Source organism: Electrophorus electricus, chromosome 15 (genome assembly GCF_013358815.1).
Source record: "Electrophorus electricus isolate fEleEle1 chromosome 15, fEleEle1.pri, whole genome shotgun sequence".
NCBI lineage: Eukaryota > Metazoa > Chordata > Actinopteri > Gymnotiformes > Gymnotidae > Electrophorus > Electrophorus electricus.
The window spans coordinates 18331717-18347193 of record NC_049549.1 but is presented as its reverse complement, the minus strand read 5'-3'; the positions used below and the strand labels follow the sequence as shown (position 1 = coordinate 18347193).

The 15477-nt window shown below is 51.3% G+C and overlaps 1 protein-coding gene across 8 annotated transcripts in view; it reads right to left on the bottom strand.

Annotated features, from left to right (window-relative positions):
* Nucleotides 1–15477, bottom strand: part of synrg (synergin, gamma) — a 33931-nt gene that overhangs the window by 5508 nt on the left and 12946 nt on the right. For 4 of the 8 annotated variants that reach the window (XM_027024691.2, XM_035533989.1, XM_027024694.2 and 1 more), the window contains 7 exons: nucleotides 15430–15477; nucleotides 15212–15345; nucleotides 14535–14647; nucleotides 8848–8910; nucleotides 8532–8561; nucleotides 6247–7179; nucleotides 586–1116 (listed from right to left, as the gene is read on the bottom strand). The exon at nucleotides 15430–15477 is cut by the window's right edge and continues 162 nt beyond it. In XM_027024691.2, the coding sequence (XP_026880492.2) occupies nucleotides 586–1116; nucleotides 6247–7179; nucleotides 8532–8561; nucleotides 8848–8910; nucleotides 14535–14647; nucleotides 15212–15345; nucleotides 15430–15477 (1852 nt within the window). Of the gene's footprint in view, nucleotides 1–585; nucleotides 1117–2724; nucleotides 5190–5438; nucleotides 7180–8531; nucleotides 8562–8847; nucleotides 8911–14534; nucleotides 14648–15211; nucleotides 15346–15429 lie in introns of those variants that run through there. The other 4 variants (XM_027024692.2, XM_027024697.2, XM_027024696.2 and 1 more) reach the window with 2 other exon arrangements.

Below are 15477 nucleotides of genomic sequence, written 5' to 3'. Positions count from 1 at the left end.
CACACACACACACACACACACACACACACACACACACACACACACACACACCACTGTCATGGGAGAAGTGAAGGACAGGGGCCAGGCATACAGTCTTGCTACTCTGAGCCGGGTAATCAAACACCCCCAGAGAGCTGTCCGGGACACTGGGACACGGCTCCATTGCGCAGGAGCCACACTAATCAGATGAAGACTTCATCTAGGGACAGAAGGAAAACCAGGAAATCCAGGAAAACCAAAGCTCTTTCCCTCTCATAAATGACATTCTGTGTGCCGAAAGGAGGTGGGGGAACAGGACAAACAGACAAGACACTGAGTGTCTTGTCTTGAGTGAGTGTTAATGTTGTGCTCATGGATCTGTTTGTGTGTCTCTTTGTAGGACATTCAGTCTCTACACTGCCATCTGCCGTTAGGCTGAACAGCTGCAGCCCTGGATCTGCTGTCTCAGTGATGGGCAAGCTAAGCCAAAGCCAACAGTGGGAAAACAGCCTCTTTGACATCCTGCTTGAACGGCACATAAAGCAGCCTGGTGCATTACCATGGTAACAGCAGATGGCCGGGGGAAGCAGAGTGACAGCGACTCACCCTGCACGGACAGGTCGAATGTCGCAAGCTCGTTTTGGATCATTTCCTCGCTGGACTTCACTTTCGGCTGGGCGCTTGCCTTTAGGAAGTCGGACTTTCCAAACTTGGGTTTGTCCCCCTGGAAGGCGCCGAACTCCGCGGCAGCCGTGTCGGCCGTTCCTGCGGGTGAGTCCGATTTCTCCGAGACTGTGCTGGCAAAGTCACCGAAGTCATCGTCGTCCTCATCCTCTTCCGTGGGTGCTTGCTCCACGGAGGAGGTGAAGCCAGTGAAGTCAGCGAAGCCATGCTGTGGTGACGCTCCGGGGACGTCCTCGATCGGGAACGTGGTGACCTTAGCTGCCGTACTGTGCGTAATGTTCTCGGAGCTTCCGAAGGACATCTCCTTACGGTGGAGCACTGCGGATGAGGGTAGGGTGCCCGGGAGCTTGGGGCCGTCCCCCGACAGGCCTGAGTCTTTCTCCGCCCAGTCATAGTGGATCAGGCCACCAGATACCAAACTCCCCACGGGGTCAAACTTCAGGTCGTCCGTCTCTGTAGGTGACACCAGAGAAGAGCTGAGGTTGAGAACATGGCTGTGCCCAAATCATTGCCTTGAAGGAAGAAATCATAATTACAACTGAAGACAAAAACGTAACCTCGTATCTGGGACATTTCAGCTGTCTCTACAGCCTGAGCTACAGGTAATACAGCAGGACTATTTCCAGAACACACGGCCTGCACGAACGTCGACTCAGGTCTCGTGTTCTGCACTATACCAACAACAGCATGACCAAATACACAAGCACACCTGCACCCCATCTGAGCAACAGAAAAGGCACATTCATTAATGTAGCAGCTCTTCCAGGGATCGAGTTTAATAAAGAAGGGGTTTTTAAGCTTTTTTCATTAAATTACTTTCTCTTCACCATGTTGACCAGGATGTGTTTATGAAGTATAATTAGGTATAATTTCCTCTATAGGAAAATCTTTCCAGGGTTTCCAGATTCCAGTAAAATGTTTAGTGTTAAAAGTGTAACTTTGTAAGCTTATAAACCAAACAAATGGTTTTACCTCAAACCCTTAAAAGCTATACACATACTCAAGTGACTGCGTCCCTGCAGAAACAGCCTTACCTGGGTGGCCCCGGTCAGTCAGGCTGACTGACTCCCCTTCCCTCGGTAAGGCCGCCTAGGTTCTGAAGGATCGGAGCTTAGATGTCCAGCTATAACTGGATGACCTTTGTAATCTCAGATCACAAGAGGAACAAGTTTTTTTTTTGGTATCTGCAACTTTTTAGGTATCCCTAACTGAGCTTTAGAAGAGACAGTGTGTCCTGTCATAGATAATTCAGTGGTGTGTGTGTGTGTCGCTGTGAGAGGTCTCATGCCCAGCCAGTCTGTATTAACACATGGGCAGAGTAAGTGCTCATTCAGCAGTACCCTATTCAGCTGGTTGTCCAGACCTTATCGAACAGTGAGGTGCTTACTTCACTGCACACATGCTTTACTGATGTACACAGACTAAGCTGGCTGACGATTATCAATTTATATGCAAATTAAAAAACAGCTTCCAGACGGGGTTTTCCCCTAAGGAGCTCTCATGTGTGTTCTCATCATGAACTGGAGGTGTGTGCTGTGTTCTGCACTAAGGACAGTCACGCCTCCACATGCTCTCAGCTTGGCTGCAGGGATTCTGAGTCTGCAGTTTAAATTCTGCTTTACATAACTGCTCATTTTTCCCACTGTACCTTTAAACTCAGCCCCTTCCACCTTTAGATTACAGGTGGTCATGTGACAGGCTGCAGGGGAAGGGCCTTTAGGACCCAGGGTCATGTTGGTCCAACACATACCAACCGGACTGGTTTTACTGGAAGCGTAGGTCAGATTCACGGTGTCTGAAGTCACACTATGAACACTGCGTGCTGGGGTTTGGTTTGATCATTGTCTGGTCTAAACTGGATGAGGGTTTCAGTGCTTATATTCATCGCACAGAGAGAAAGGCCAATATTAGTGGTGCAAGAAATGTTCGGCTTTGGTTGAGATGACTCTTCACACAAACAATTTGTGAAATTGACAAGGCAGCTGGTGCAGGGGCGGTCGTCCACGCAGGGCGCGGTGAGAGGAAGAGGAAGAAGACAGAAATGAAGACGGTAGGCACATCCGCTACACCATCGTTCAGATTTATTACGACAACATTGTCAGAGAGAGAAAGAGATAGGTCAGCAAAAAGCTTCCGTTACAAGAGCTTTGCCAAACAAACACATAAAAATGGGGTTTTTTTCTGTATTATAAGAACACATGGGCATGCAAAGTTAGGGGCAGAGAGGTGAAAAGGGCAAAAGGTTAACAGAAGCAAATCCCAAAACCAGATGCACAGGCCAGAACTGAAGAGGCACGTACACAGACTAAAAATGTTTTTGTAGGTCAGACACACTGTTTTTGTTCTAAAAGAGAGGAAAGCATACAGAACATTTCGTAAGCAAAGATAAAAGAGGTGGTGTGAAGTACAGGTTCTATGGATCTCTGCACCCTTTGAGAAGCTGGAGCTGGCTGAGAAAGCTCTCCTCAGGTCTCCGGAAACACGGAGCACTGGGGCCACTGCGTGTGATCACAGTACACAGACCAGATTCAGTTTTAGACTCTCATAGAGCACAGCATGGATAACATTGCCACTGCCAGGAACTCAAAGGGTTAAAAGTAAACAAAGAGGTCTACAGCCTATGAAAGCGTTGGATCGTTTGAGTGACAGGCGCAGAACAGATAAGAGAGACAGTATCGTTTTTCTCTCGCCACCTGTTTGGAGCGCGCTCCAGTGCGCATGCTCTTAGCAGGAGCGACACAGCAGACAGGAAGTGCACGTCATTCCCGGTGTAACGCAGGCCAACACATTCACATCCAGCTAAATAAAACATTGTGCATATTGAGCAGAAGCAATCCCACATCAATACTTAACAGAGTCAAGTCTATCTATATTGAAAATAAATACCAGTATATATTCCTGTAATAAAAATACACTATTAAATTGGCATGTACACATTTTCTTGTTCATAAAAACAGCCCATTTTCATAGGCAGGCCAGAAAATGGAGTCCTAGCAATCGTTAACCACTTTCTTGTCAATTTCACAAATTGAAAAGGCAGGCACAAACTGTAGCAAACAAACTCGGGACGAGAGACTCCCTCCAGACTGGCCAGGGAGACGGGGGCTGTGCTCAGTGGGGGGCTGGGGGCATGGGTGGGTGTGACCGGCGGGCTCCAGTTCATAACAGCCTGGGAAAAGAGATACTGTCTCTTCGGAGGTTAGCGAGACATCCAGCATAGTGCAAGTGCTACGAAACTCAACAGCCCGTAACCTGCTGAAATATTTACAGTCCAGGCATGGAAACTGCCCGGTAACCAACACACAGGCGTGTGGCCCAGGAAAGTCCAGTAGCAGGCCCAGTTCTCCAGAACACTGCAGTGCCCCGAGGACACTTAGGATGAATGTGTCATACTGAAACTGAGAATTACCACTGGCGAGGAGGGGCAGTGTGAGGGTCAGGCCTGCACAATATATTGTTTGTTATTATCGCAATACTGATAATGCATACTTTGCGATATCGATACAAATGAGCCCTGTAACAAATCACTACTGTGCGTGTGTGTCGTGAGCATCCTTGCCCATTTCAGACACTCCAGATGACGGTTCTGTGGTGGGTTTGATGAATCACAACATTCTCATGATTCAACAAACCAATATTTTTGGTCTAATTTCTGCGGGCCACCTAACCATGTCTTAGTAATACACCGTGAGGCACATCACATCTGCAGTATGTAGACCACAATTATAGTGCAGTAGTTTATCCACATAACTGAGCTCTACTGAAGTCCTTATAATGTATTATTTTCAGATCTGGCATACAAATGAAGCTTCTAGTAGGTGTGTATACCACAGACTGAACCAGGACTAGACGACAGATGGGTTAGAAGGAATAATCTGTCAGTGTTACTCAGCTAGACATAAAATGGAAAATGAAATGCATTGGCCATGCTTATGCGATTCCTTACACACACACACACACACACACACACACACACACACACACACACTCACACACACACACACTTACTTCATGGAAGCACAAACGGTTGGTGACATCATATAATGGAGTGAATGATCTTCCAAACCAGAGCTGAGGTGGGGGGGGGATGTGTCAGTCTAGACAGTTCACCAACCTAACGGTCTTAACCCTGCACAGTCTAGACAGTTCACCAACCTAACGGTCTTAACCCTGCACAGTCTAGACAGTTCACCAACCTAACGGTCTTAACCCTGCACAGTCTAGACAGTTCACCAACCTAACGGTCTTAACCCTGCACAGTGTAGACAGTTCACCAACCTTAACGGTCTTAACCCTGCACAGTCTAGACAGTTCACCAACCTAACGGTATTAACCCTGCACAGTCTAGACAGTTCACCAACCTAACGGTATTAACCCTGCACAGTGTAGACAGTTCACCAACCTTAACGGTCTTAACCCTGCACAGTGTAGACAGTTCACCAACCTAACGGTCTTAACCCTGCACAGTGTAGACAGTTCACCAACCTAACGGTCTTAACCCTGCACAGTGTAGACAGTTCACCAACCTTAACGGTCTTAACCCTGCACAGTCTAGACAGTTCACCAACCTTAACGGTCTTAACTCTGCACAGTGTAGACAGTTCACCAACCTAACAGTCTTAACTCTGCACAGTGTAGACAGTTCACCAACCTTAACGGTCTTAACCCTGCACAGTCTAGACAGTTCACCAACCTAACGGTCTAAACCTTGCACATTGTGGACAGTTCACCAACCTAACGGTCTTAACCCTGCACAGTGTAGACAGTTCACCAACCTAACGGTCTTAACCCTGTACAGTCTAGACACGTAAGGAACAAACACTCTTTTGGTTGGTGGTCCATGTCATCAGCCCAAACAGCTGCCTCGTAACAATCTGTATGATATGGCATTAATCACTACTGACTGAGTTATTATTATTATTATTATTATTATTATTATTATTTTCTGAGAGTTTAGTGGCTGTGTGTTCACCATCTGTGATCACGAACAGAGAACGGAGTTGAAGAGTGAAAGATCAAATCTCTCAGTAAACCTACTTAAGAGAGAAGACAAAAAGACTTAGGTTATTTCTACGTAATATTACAAAACGGAGATAAACACTGGATAAGATCAGGCCACCAAATTATAATCCAGAGCAAGAAAAGACTTAATCTGCACCTGGAGAAAAGGACGAAATGCTGTCAGTCAATAATACTGATGTGCTTCAGACAGCTCAAATTTGTCCAAAGGGATAAACAAACAAACAAATAAATAAATAAACATTCGTACAATTATGTACAATAAATACTTTATGTAACTACGTGTAAACAAATACTGTTGAAATGGTCAGGGAAAAAGTAAACAACACGAGATGAGATGGTTTTGATATGCCATCATCCCTCATTAATCTGACTAGCACTCTCTGTCCTGCCGGACATCTGATCAGGGAACTGTAAGACGGCCATGAATTGACCTGAGAGTGGGGTGTGTGTGTGTGTGCGCATGTATATGAGTCTGTGTGTGTGAGTCTGTGTGTGTGTGTGTGTGTGTGTGTGTGTGTAGAGAGTGCAGGCCTCACCACAGTAAGCGCACCAGTTCCTCACCTGTGGCAGGGGGCTGGTGTGCAGTCAGCCCGGGAAGGTCCAGTGAGCTGTCAGACATGCCATGCTTCAGGTCTCCACCCATGTCCGCCAGCTTCATGTCCAGCTGCACGGACAGGGCGTCCTCTGAGTCCTCCTTCCCGACGCTGCTGCCCCCGATGGACGGGAGGTCCAGTGATTTGACCGAGGCCGAGTCCTCCTTGGCCTGCTTGAAGGCGGCCAGCTTGTCTACCGCGCTCTTCTCCGAGGAGCCCAGTGCCGTGCAGAACTTGGACGACTGGAAGTCGGCGAAGTCATCCGCATCACCTTTGAGTGAAGAGGAGGAGTCTCCTCCCCCCGCCTCCTTGCCTTCGGCGTAGCCCGCGCCTCCCTCCAGCGACAGCTGCTTGAAAACGTCGTACTTGTCGACAGCGGGCGCCTGCCGGGGACGGGGCATCCCGGAGGAGGCGTCGACACGCTGGCCCTCTGGCCGCGCCTCGCCGGAGCCCCCGAATGCCAAGAAGTCTGCAAAGTCATCTTGCGGTGGGGCCCCGCCCCTCCGGCCCAAGGACGCCGGCTCCGACGAGGACGACGCTGAGGAGCCAAAGAGGGCAAAGTCGCCGAAGTCGTCGGCCCCGGAGCCCGAGGGTTTGGGGCCCGTGTGAGGGAGGATAAGAGAGGGCATCGCCGGGGAGGGGAACGGGCCGGCCTTGGAGTCTACGATAGAGGAAGTGGAGGTGGATGGAGCCATAGAGGCAAAGAGGTCCAAATCTGCCATGTTGAGGGGGTTCTTGGGCTGGGGGAGGGAGTGAGAGGAGGGAGGAAAAGGAGCAGGGAGAGATGGCTGGAACATCTTGGCTTGGTCTGGTGGGTCTAGTGGAGAAACGTTGCTGGCGGTCTTAAAGTCTGTGAAGCCATCGTCGGTGCCAACAGACTTGAAATCGGCAAAGCTTTCACCTGTGGGGGGTCAAGAAAAAAAGACTGAAGTGTTTGGAAAAGAGAAGTTTAGAGTGATAAGAAAAGGGCCAGAGCATCAGAGAGCAACACGAAGCTCAGCCTTCAACTCAGCTCAAGTGACCTTTAATGACTGAGTGCAACTTTACAAAGAAGTAAAATGGATTAATGGATCAGTCCTGCCTGTGACGTGCACCAAAAACCTGACTGAACCTCAACCGCAGTGTGTGCTGCTCTCTGCATGAGACAAACGGCACTGCACAACAGAAGCACGGCACACATACAAAGAATCCCACACTCCCACAAACCCGCACCCCCCCCCCTAGTGCTGGGTAGTAATGTAAAATGTAAGAGTGTTACCGCATTAGTATACAAAAAAAGGGTAACTATCCCCTTATGGTTACAGAAAAATGGAAAGAACTGGCACGTTTTAAAAAAACAGTGCTTCTAAAGATCAGTGTAATCAGATTACGTTAACATACTGAACGATCCACGACTGCCGTCACACTGCAACATCAGTATCTAATGCCACAAGCATTCATTTAAAGGGTTAAAATCTGGTTGGGTGACAGACATACATTTCAGAAATGCGGACGTGATATCATTGTTTATCATGAACGCAGAATTTTCAGTGTTAAGATGAGATGTGTTTATCGCAGAGAAAGCATTTGTTTGAGATGATGTTATACATATTCAGTCATTTCCTTTGGGGTGTAGTTGATGATGAATCACAGGTTACTGGAGTTCCAACAGGCAGACGTTAAGGCCACATTTCTGTCGTGTGCTGTCCCACAGTCATTATCAGCTGATCCACTCCTACGTACACTTTAGTTATTATGCAGTGGGAGTGAACAACTCTGATTATGATACACATTCAAGATGACCCCACTTCTCAACCGAGAACTATGACATTTCTAAGCAAAAAGATCAAAGAGACAAGTCCACGAATCAGCACAGTCCCACAAAGTGCCACAGGTCTGGTATGAAAAACTTGGTTCTCACTGATGCCCAATAACTTTAAACCTATCTGGGATGTTTACACTGGTGGAGCTGAACAATTTGACAGGAGTGCAGGGACACTGGACAGCTGGAGAAGGGACGTGTTGTTGATTTGGACATCGTTAACACATCTCCTGAGTCAGTGTGTGGTCTCAATGTCCCCACAAAAACAAGACATCCCACTACCTGCATGCTGACGGACGGCAAACATGCTTCTCGCAACTGTGCCACCGTTTAACTGGGCACAAACGGCGTGCCAGACACACACACACACACACACACACAGTGTGGAGGAAGAGAGAAGACAAAGAGCAAACGCCTGAGGTAAAAAGGGGTCACTGCAACAGTCGACTTACTGGAGCTCCCAAAGGTGTCCCCGATGGGTTCTGTTCTAGTGAGACAGGGACACACACACCTGCATGAGCATGAGGGAGGTCACGGGGCACTGGTGTCTCAGTGGTTACAGTACTGGACTACTAATCAGAGGGTTGCTGGTTCAAGTCCCACCACTGCCAGGTTGCCACTCTTGGGCCCCTGAACAAGACCCTCAACCTTCAATTACTCAAGCAGTGCTCAGTCAGACGTGTAAGTCGCTTTGGTTAAAAGCGTCAGAGAAATGCTGTAAAATGTAAATGGGACATTTACATCCCACAAGGATGGGACATTGCTTACCTATGGGCTTCCTGTCTGAAGGCTGTGCAAGTTCTCTGAACACACTGTACTTGTCGCCGAAATCTGGAACAAAGACAGAAAGCGTGCTGTAGATCTGGGCTGTGGATGTGATGACAGCAGGAGACGCAGTAAGAACACACACCAGGAGACAGTTCTGTATAGTTAATAAAGTCACTCCAGGAAAGTCACTAAATAACTCTGTCAGCCCAAGAATGCTTAGCTTTTAGTTCTATAGTAAAGCCAGACAGATGGGAAGTGTGTGTGAAAAACACTGAACAGGTTATACTTGAGACTGGGTGGACAGATTCTTTTTTTTGTTTGTTTGTTTTTTTGTGTGTATGCGTGTGTGCGTGCGTGTAGTACACTGGTGTCTCAGTGGTGAAGGTACTGGACTAGTAATCAGAAGGTTGCCAGTTCAAGTCCCACCACTGCCAGGTTGCCACTGTTGTGTTCAGTCAGAATTGTAAGTCGCTTTGGATAAAATGTGTGATATACTTTGTGCGTGTGTGTACCTGAGGCAGGTGGTGCAGCTTCTGTAGGCGTGTGTGTGTGTGTGTGTGTGTACCTGAGGCAGGTGGTGCAGCTTCTGTAGGCGTGTGCGTGTGTGTACCTGAGGCAGGTGGTGCAGCTTCTGTAGGCGTGTGTGTGTGTGTACCTGAGGCAGGTGGTGCAGCTTCTGTAGGCGTGTGTGTGTGTGTACCTGAGGCAGGTGGTGCAGCTTCTGTAGGCGTGTGTGTGTGTGTACCTGAGGCAGGTGGTGCAGCTTCTGTAGGCGTGTGTGTGTACCTGAGGCAGGTGGTGCAGCTTCTGTAGGCGTGTGTGTGTGTGTACCTGAGGCAGGTGGTGCAGGTTCTGTAGGCGTGTGTGTGTGTACCTGAGGCAGGTGGTGCAGGTTCTGTAGGCGTGTGTGTGTGTGTACCTGAGGCAGGGGGTGCAGCTTCTGTAGGCGTGTGTGTGTGTGTGTACCTGAGGCAGGTGGTGCAGGTTCTGTAGGTGTGTGTGTGTGTGTGTACCTGAGGCAGGTGGTGCAGGTTCTGTAGGCGTGTGTGTGTGTGTACCTGAGGCAGGTGGTGCAGCTTCTGTAGGCGTGTGTGTGTGTGTGTGTGTACCTGAGGCAGGTGGTGCAGCTTCTGTAGGCGTGTGCGTGTGTGTACCTGAGGCAGGTGGTGCAGCTTCTGTAGGCGTGTGTGTGTGTGTGTGTGTGTACCTGAGGCAGGTGGTGCAGCTTCTGTAGGCGTGTGTGTGTGTACCTGAGGCAGGTGGTGCAGCTTCTGTAGGCGTGTGCGTGTGTGTACCTGAGGCAGGTGGTGCAGCTTCTGTAGGCGTGTGTGTGTGTGTGTGTACCTGAGGCAGGTGGTGCAGCTTCTGTAGGTGTGTGTGTGTGTGTACCTGAGGCAGGTGGTGCAGCTTCTGTAGGCGTGTGTGTGTGTGTGTGTGTGTACCTGAGGCAGGTGGTGCAGCTTCTGTAGGCGTGTGTGTGTGTGTGTACCTGAGGCAGGTGGTGCGGCTTCTGTAGGCGTGTGTGTGTGTGTGTACCTGAGGCAGGTGGTGCAGCTTCTGTAGGCGTGTGTGTGTGTGTACCTGAGGCAGGTGGTGCAGCTTCTGTAGGCGTGTGTGTGTGTGTACCTGAGGCAGGTGGTGCAGGTTCTGTAGGCGTGTGTGTGTGTGTGTACCTGAGGCAGGTGGTGCAGGTTCTGTAGGCGTGTGTGTGTGTGTGTGTGTGTACCTGAGGCAGGTGGTGCAGGTTCTGTAGGCGTGTGTGTGTGTGTACCTGAGGCAGGGGGTGCAGGTTCTGTAGGCGTGTGTGTGTGTGTGTACCTGAGGCAGGTGGTGCAGGTTCTGTAGGCGTGTGTGTGTGTGTACCTGAGGCAGGGGGTGCAGCTTCTGTAGGCGTGTGTGTGTGTGTGTACCTGAGGCAGGTGGTGCAGGTTCTGTAGGTGTGTGTGTGTGTGTGTACCTGAGGCAGGTGGTGCAGGTTCTGTAGGCGTGTGTGTGTGTGTGTACCTGAGGCAGGTGGTGCAGGTTCTGTAGGCGTGTGTGTGTGTGTGTGTGTACCTGAGGCAGGTGGTGCAGCTTCTGTAGGGGTGTGTGTGTGTGTACCTGAGGCAGGTGGTGCAGGTTCTGTAGGCGTGTGTGTGTGTGTACCTGAGGCAGGTGGTGCAGGTTCTGTAGGCGTGTGTGTGTGTGTGTGTGTGTACCTGAGGCAGGTGGTGCAGCTTCTGTAGGCGTGTGTGTTTGTGTACCTGAGGCAGGTGGTGCAGGTTCTGTAGGCGTGTGTGTGTGTGTGTGTACCTGAGGCAGGTGGTGCAGCTTCTGTAGGCGTGTGTGTGTGTGTGTACCTGAGGCAGGTGGTGCAGCTTCTGTAGGCGTGTGTGTGTGTGTGTGTGTACCTGAGGCAGGTGGTGCAGCTTCTGTAGGGGTGTGTGTGTGTGTACCTGAGGCAGGTGGTGCAGCTTCTGTAGGCGTGTGTGTGTGTGTGTGTGTACCTGAGGCAGGTGGTGCAGCTTCTGTAGGGGTGTGTGTGTGTGTACCTGAGGCAGGGGGTGCAGCTTCTGTAGGGGTGTGTGTGTGTGTACCTGAGGCAGGTGGTGCAGCTTCTGTAGGTGTGTGTGTGTGTGTACCTGAGGCAGGTGGTGCAGCTTCTGTAGGCGTGTGTGTGTGTGTACCTGAGGCAGGTGGTGCAGCTTCTGTAGGCGTGTGTGTGTGTGTGTACCTGAGGCAGGTGGTGCAGCTTCTGTAGGCGTGTGTGTGTGTACCTGAGGCAGGTGGTGCAGCTTCTGTAGGGGTGTGTGTGTGTACCTGAGGCAGGTGGTGCAGCTTCTGTAGGCGTGTGTGTGTGTACCTGAGGCAGGTGGTGCAGCTTCTGTAGGTGTGTGTGTGTGTGTACCTGAGGCAGGTGGTGCAGCTTCTGTAGGCGTGTGTGTGTGTGTGTACCTGAGGCAGGTGGTGCAGCTTCTGTAGGTATGTGTGTGTGTGTACCTGAGGCAGGGGGTGCAGCTTCTGTAGGCGTGTGTGTGTGTGTGTACCTGAGGCAGGTGGTGCAGGTTCTGTAGGCGTGTGTGTGTGTGTGTGTGTACCTGAGGCAGGTGGTGCAGGTTCTGTAGGCGTGTGTGTGTGTGTGTACCTGAGGCAGGTGGTGCAGCTTCTGTAGGCGTGTGTGTGTGTACCTGAGGCAGGTGGTGCAGCTTCTGTAGGGGTGTGTGTGTGTACCTGAGGCAGGTGGTGCAGCTTCTGTAGGCGTGTGTGTGTGTACCTGAGGCAGGTGGTGCAGCTTCTGTAGGTGTGTGTGTGTGTGTACCTGAGGCAGGTGGTGCAGCTTCTGTAGGCGTGTGTGTGTGTGTGTACCTGAGGCAGGTGGTGCAGCTTCTGTAGGTGTGTGTGTGTGTGTACCTGAGGCAGGGGGTGCAGCTTCTGTAGGCGTGTGTATGTGTGTGTACCTGAGGCAGGTGGTGCAGGTTCTGTAGGCGTGTGTGTGTGTGTGTGTGTACCTGAGGCAGGTGGTGCAGGTTCTGTAGGCGTGTGTGTGTGTGTGTACCTGAGGCAGGTGGTGCAGGTTCTGTAGGTGTGTGTGTGTGTACCTGAGGCAGGTGGTGCAGGTTCTGTAGGTGTGTGTGTGTGTGTGTACCTGAGGCAGGTGGTGCAGCTTCTGTAGGCGTGTGTGTGTGTGTGTACCTGAGGCAGGTGGTGCAGGTTCTGTAGGCGTGTGTGTGTGTGTGTGTACCTGAGGCAGGTGGTGCAGCTTCTGTAGGCGTGTGTGTGTGTGTACCTGAGGCAGGTGGTGCAGCTTCTGTAGGCGTGTGTGTGTGTGTGTGTGTGTGTGTGTACCTGAGGCAGGTGGTGCAGCTTCTGTAGGTGTGTGTGTGTGTGTACCTGAGGCAGGTGGTGCAGGTTCTGTAGGTGTGTGTGTGTGTACCTGAGGCAGGTGGTGCAGGTTCTGTAGGTGTGTGTGTGTGTGTGTACCTGAGGCAGGTGGTGCAGCTTCTGTAGGCGTGTGTGTGTGTGTGTACCTGAGGCAGGTGGTGCAGGTTCTGTAGGCGTGTGTGTGTGTGTGTGTACCTGAGGCAGGTGGTGCAGCTTCTGTAGGCGTGTGTGTGTGTGTACCTGAGGCAGGTGGTGCAGCTTCTGTAGGCGTGTGTGTGTGTGTGTGTACCTGAGGCAGGTGGTGCAGCTTCTGTAGGTGTGTGTGTGTGTGTACCTGAGGCAGGTGGTGCAGGTTCTGTAGGTGTGTGTGTGTGTACCTGAGGCAGGTGGTGCAGGTTCTGTAGGTGTGTGTGTGTGTACCTGAGGCAGGGGGTGCAGCTTCTGTAGGTGTGTGTGTGTGTGTACCTGAGGCAGGGGGTGCAGGTTCTGTAGGTGTGTGTGTGTGTGTACCTGAGGCAGGGGGTGCAGCTTCTGTAGGCGTGTGTGTGTGTGTGTACCTGAGGCAGGGGGTGCAGCTTCTGTAGGCGTGTGTGTGTGTGTGTACCTGAGGCAGGTGGTGCAGCTTCTGTAGGCGTGTGTGTGTGTGTACCTGAGGCAGGTGGTGCAGCTTCTGTAGGCGTGTGTGTGTACCTGAGGCAGGTGGTGCAGCTTCTGTAGGCGTGTGTGTGTGTGTGTACCTGAGGCAGGTGGTGCAGCTTCTGTAGGCGTGTGTGTGTGTGTGTACCTGAGGCAGGTGGTGCAGCTTCTGTAGGCGTGTGTGTGTGTGTGTACCTGAGGCAGGTGGTGCAGGTTCTGTAGGCGTGTGTGTGTGTGTGTACCTGAGGCAGGGGGTGCAGGTTCTGTAGGCGTGTGTGTGTGTGTGTACCTGAGGCAGGGGGTGCAGCTTCTGTAGGCGTGTGTGTGTGTGTGTACCTGAGGCAGGTGGTGCAGGTTCTGTAGGCGTGTGTGTGTGTGTGTGTGTACCTGAGGCAGGTGGTGCAGGTTCTGTAGGCGTGTGTGTGTGTGTACCTGAGGCAGGTGGTGCAGGTTCTGTAGGTGTGTGTGTGTGTGTACCTGAGGCAGGTGGTGCAGCTTCTGTAGGCGTGTGTGTGTGTGTGTACCTGAGGCAGGTGGTGCAGGTTCTGTAGGCGTGTGTGTGTGTGTACCTGAGGCAGGTGGTGCAGCTTCTGTAGGCGTGTGTGTGTGTGTGTACCTGAGGCAGGGGGTGCAGCTTCTGTAGGCGTGTGTGTGTGTGTGTACCTGAGGCAGGTGGTGCAGGTTCTGTAGGCGTGTGTGTGTGTGTGTGTGTGTACCTGAGGCAGGTGGTGCAGGTTCTGTAGGTGTGTGTGTGTGTGTGTACCTGAGGCAGGTGGTGCAGCTTCTGTAGGCGTGTGTGTGTGTGTGTACCTGAGGCAGGTGGTGCAGGTTCTGTAGGCGTGTGTGTGTGTGTGTACCTGAGGCAGGTGGTGCAGCTTCTGTAGGCGTGTGTGTGTGTGTGTGTGTACCTGAGGCAGGTGGTGCAGCTTCTGTAGGCGTGTGTGTGTGTGTGTGTGTACCTGAGGCAGGTGGTGCAGCTTCTGTAGGCGTGTGTGTGTGTGTACCTGAGGCAGGTGGTGCAGGTTCTGTAGGTGTGTGTGTGTGTGTACCTGAGGCAGGGGGTGCAGCTTCTGTAGGCGTGTGTGTGTGTGTACCTGAGGCAGGTGGTGCAGGTTCTGTAGGTGTGTGTGTGTGTGTACCTGAGGCAGGGGGTGCAGCTTCTGTAGGCGTGTGTGTGTGTGTGTGTGTACCTGAGGCAGGGGGTGCAGCTTCTGTAGTCTGCTCTGCTGTCAGTTGCTTAAAAACTGCATATTTATCAGAGGAAGATGAAGGGCCAGATACTGGAGTCAGCACGGCAAGAACGCTGCACACACATACACACACACACACACACACACACACACACTTCACTGTACTTCTCACTAACATTTTCATCTTTTCTCTTAAATGTTAGGAGCTCCACATTTGTTGAGACTATGTCCATCTACCCAGCAGCCTCTGTGAAGATCAGTGTGTCATGCTGGCCATGAGAAAGCACCACGTCACCAGGAGGAGCACCTCCTTCTTCCCTCCCTATCTCACTGTAATCTGAGCTTTAGACTGGAGACCTGAGGACTGAGTCACTGAGTGGTTGCTCAGACAACAGCTTTCCCCTCTCGCTCGCTCTCTTTCTCCCTTTGAAAAATTGCTTTTTTCTGCCCCCAACCAAGTATAGAACTTCTGCGCGTGGCTTTGAAATTAATACACATGATTGGTGTATCAACTGCCCACTAAACTGGGTTCATTGGTGAGGACCGGGAGACTAACCGGTGTGTCTGGTGGAGTGCTAACACCATGACAAAGCCAGGCACCTGAGGAGAGACTACACAACACGTCCTCATAAGGAAGACAAAGGCATGGGGTGGGGATGATCTGAGCGTGTGCACACCTGCTCTGAGAGGACGCGCTGGGGAACGCCCCGTCCTTCTCTCCTTGGAAGTCTGTGAAGGAACCATCTCCACTGCCTGCCTTTGGGGCCTCCTGAAAGTCCTGGAAATCATCCTCGTCTTCTGCTTTGGCCCCCTTCAGAGAAAAGACACTACGCATGTGACAGGCGCACGTGCTTCAGGACACAAACCGCCCGCTGTTGCTGTGGCGAAGACTTACCTGGACAGGAGGGAAACTCGTGACGAAGCTGCTGCAAGGTTGTGGCGG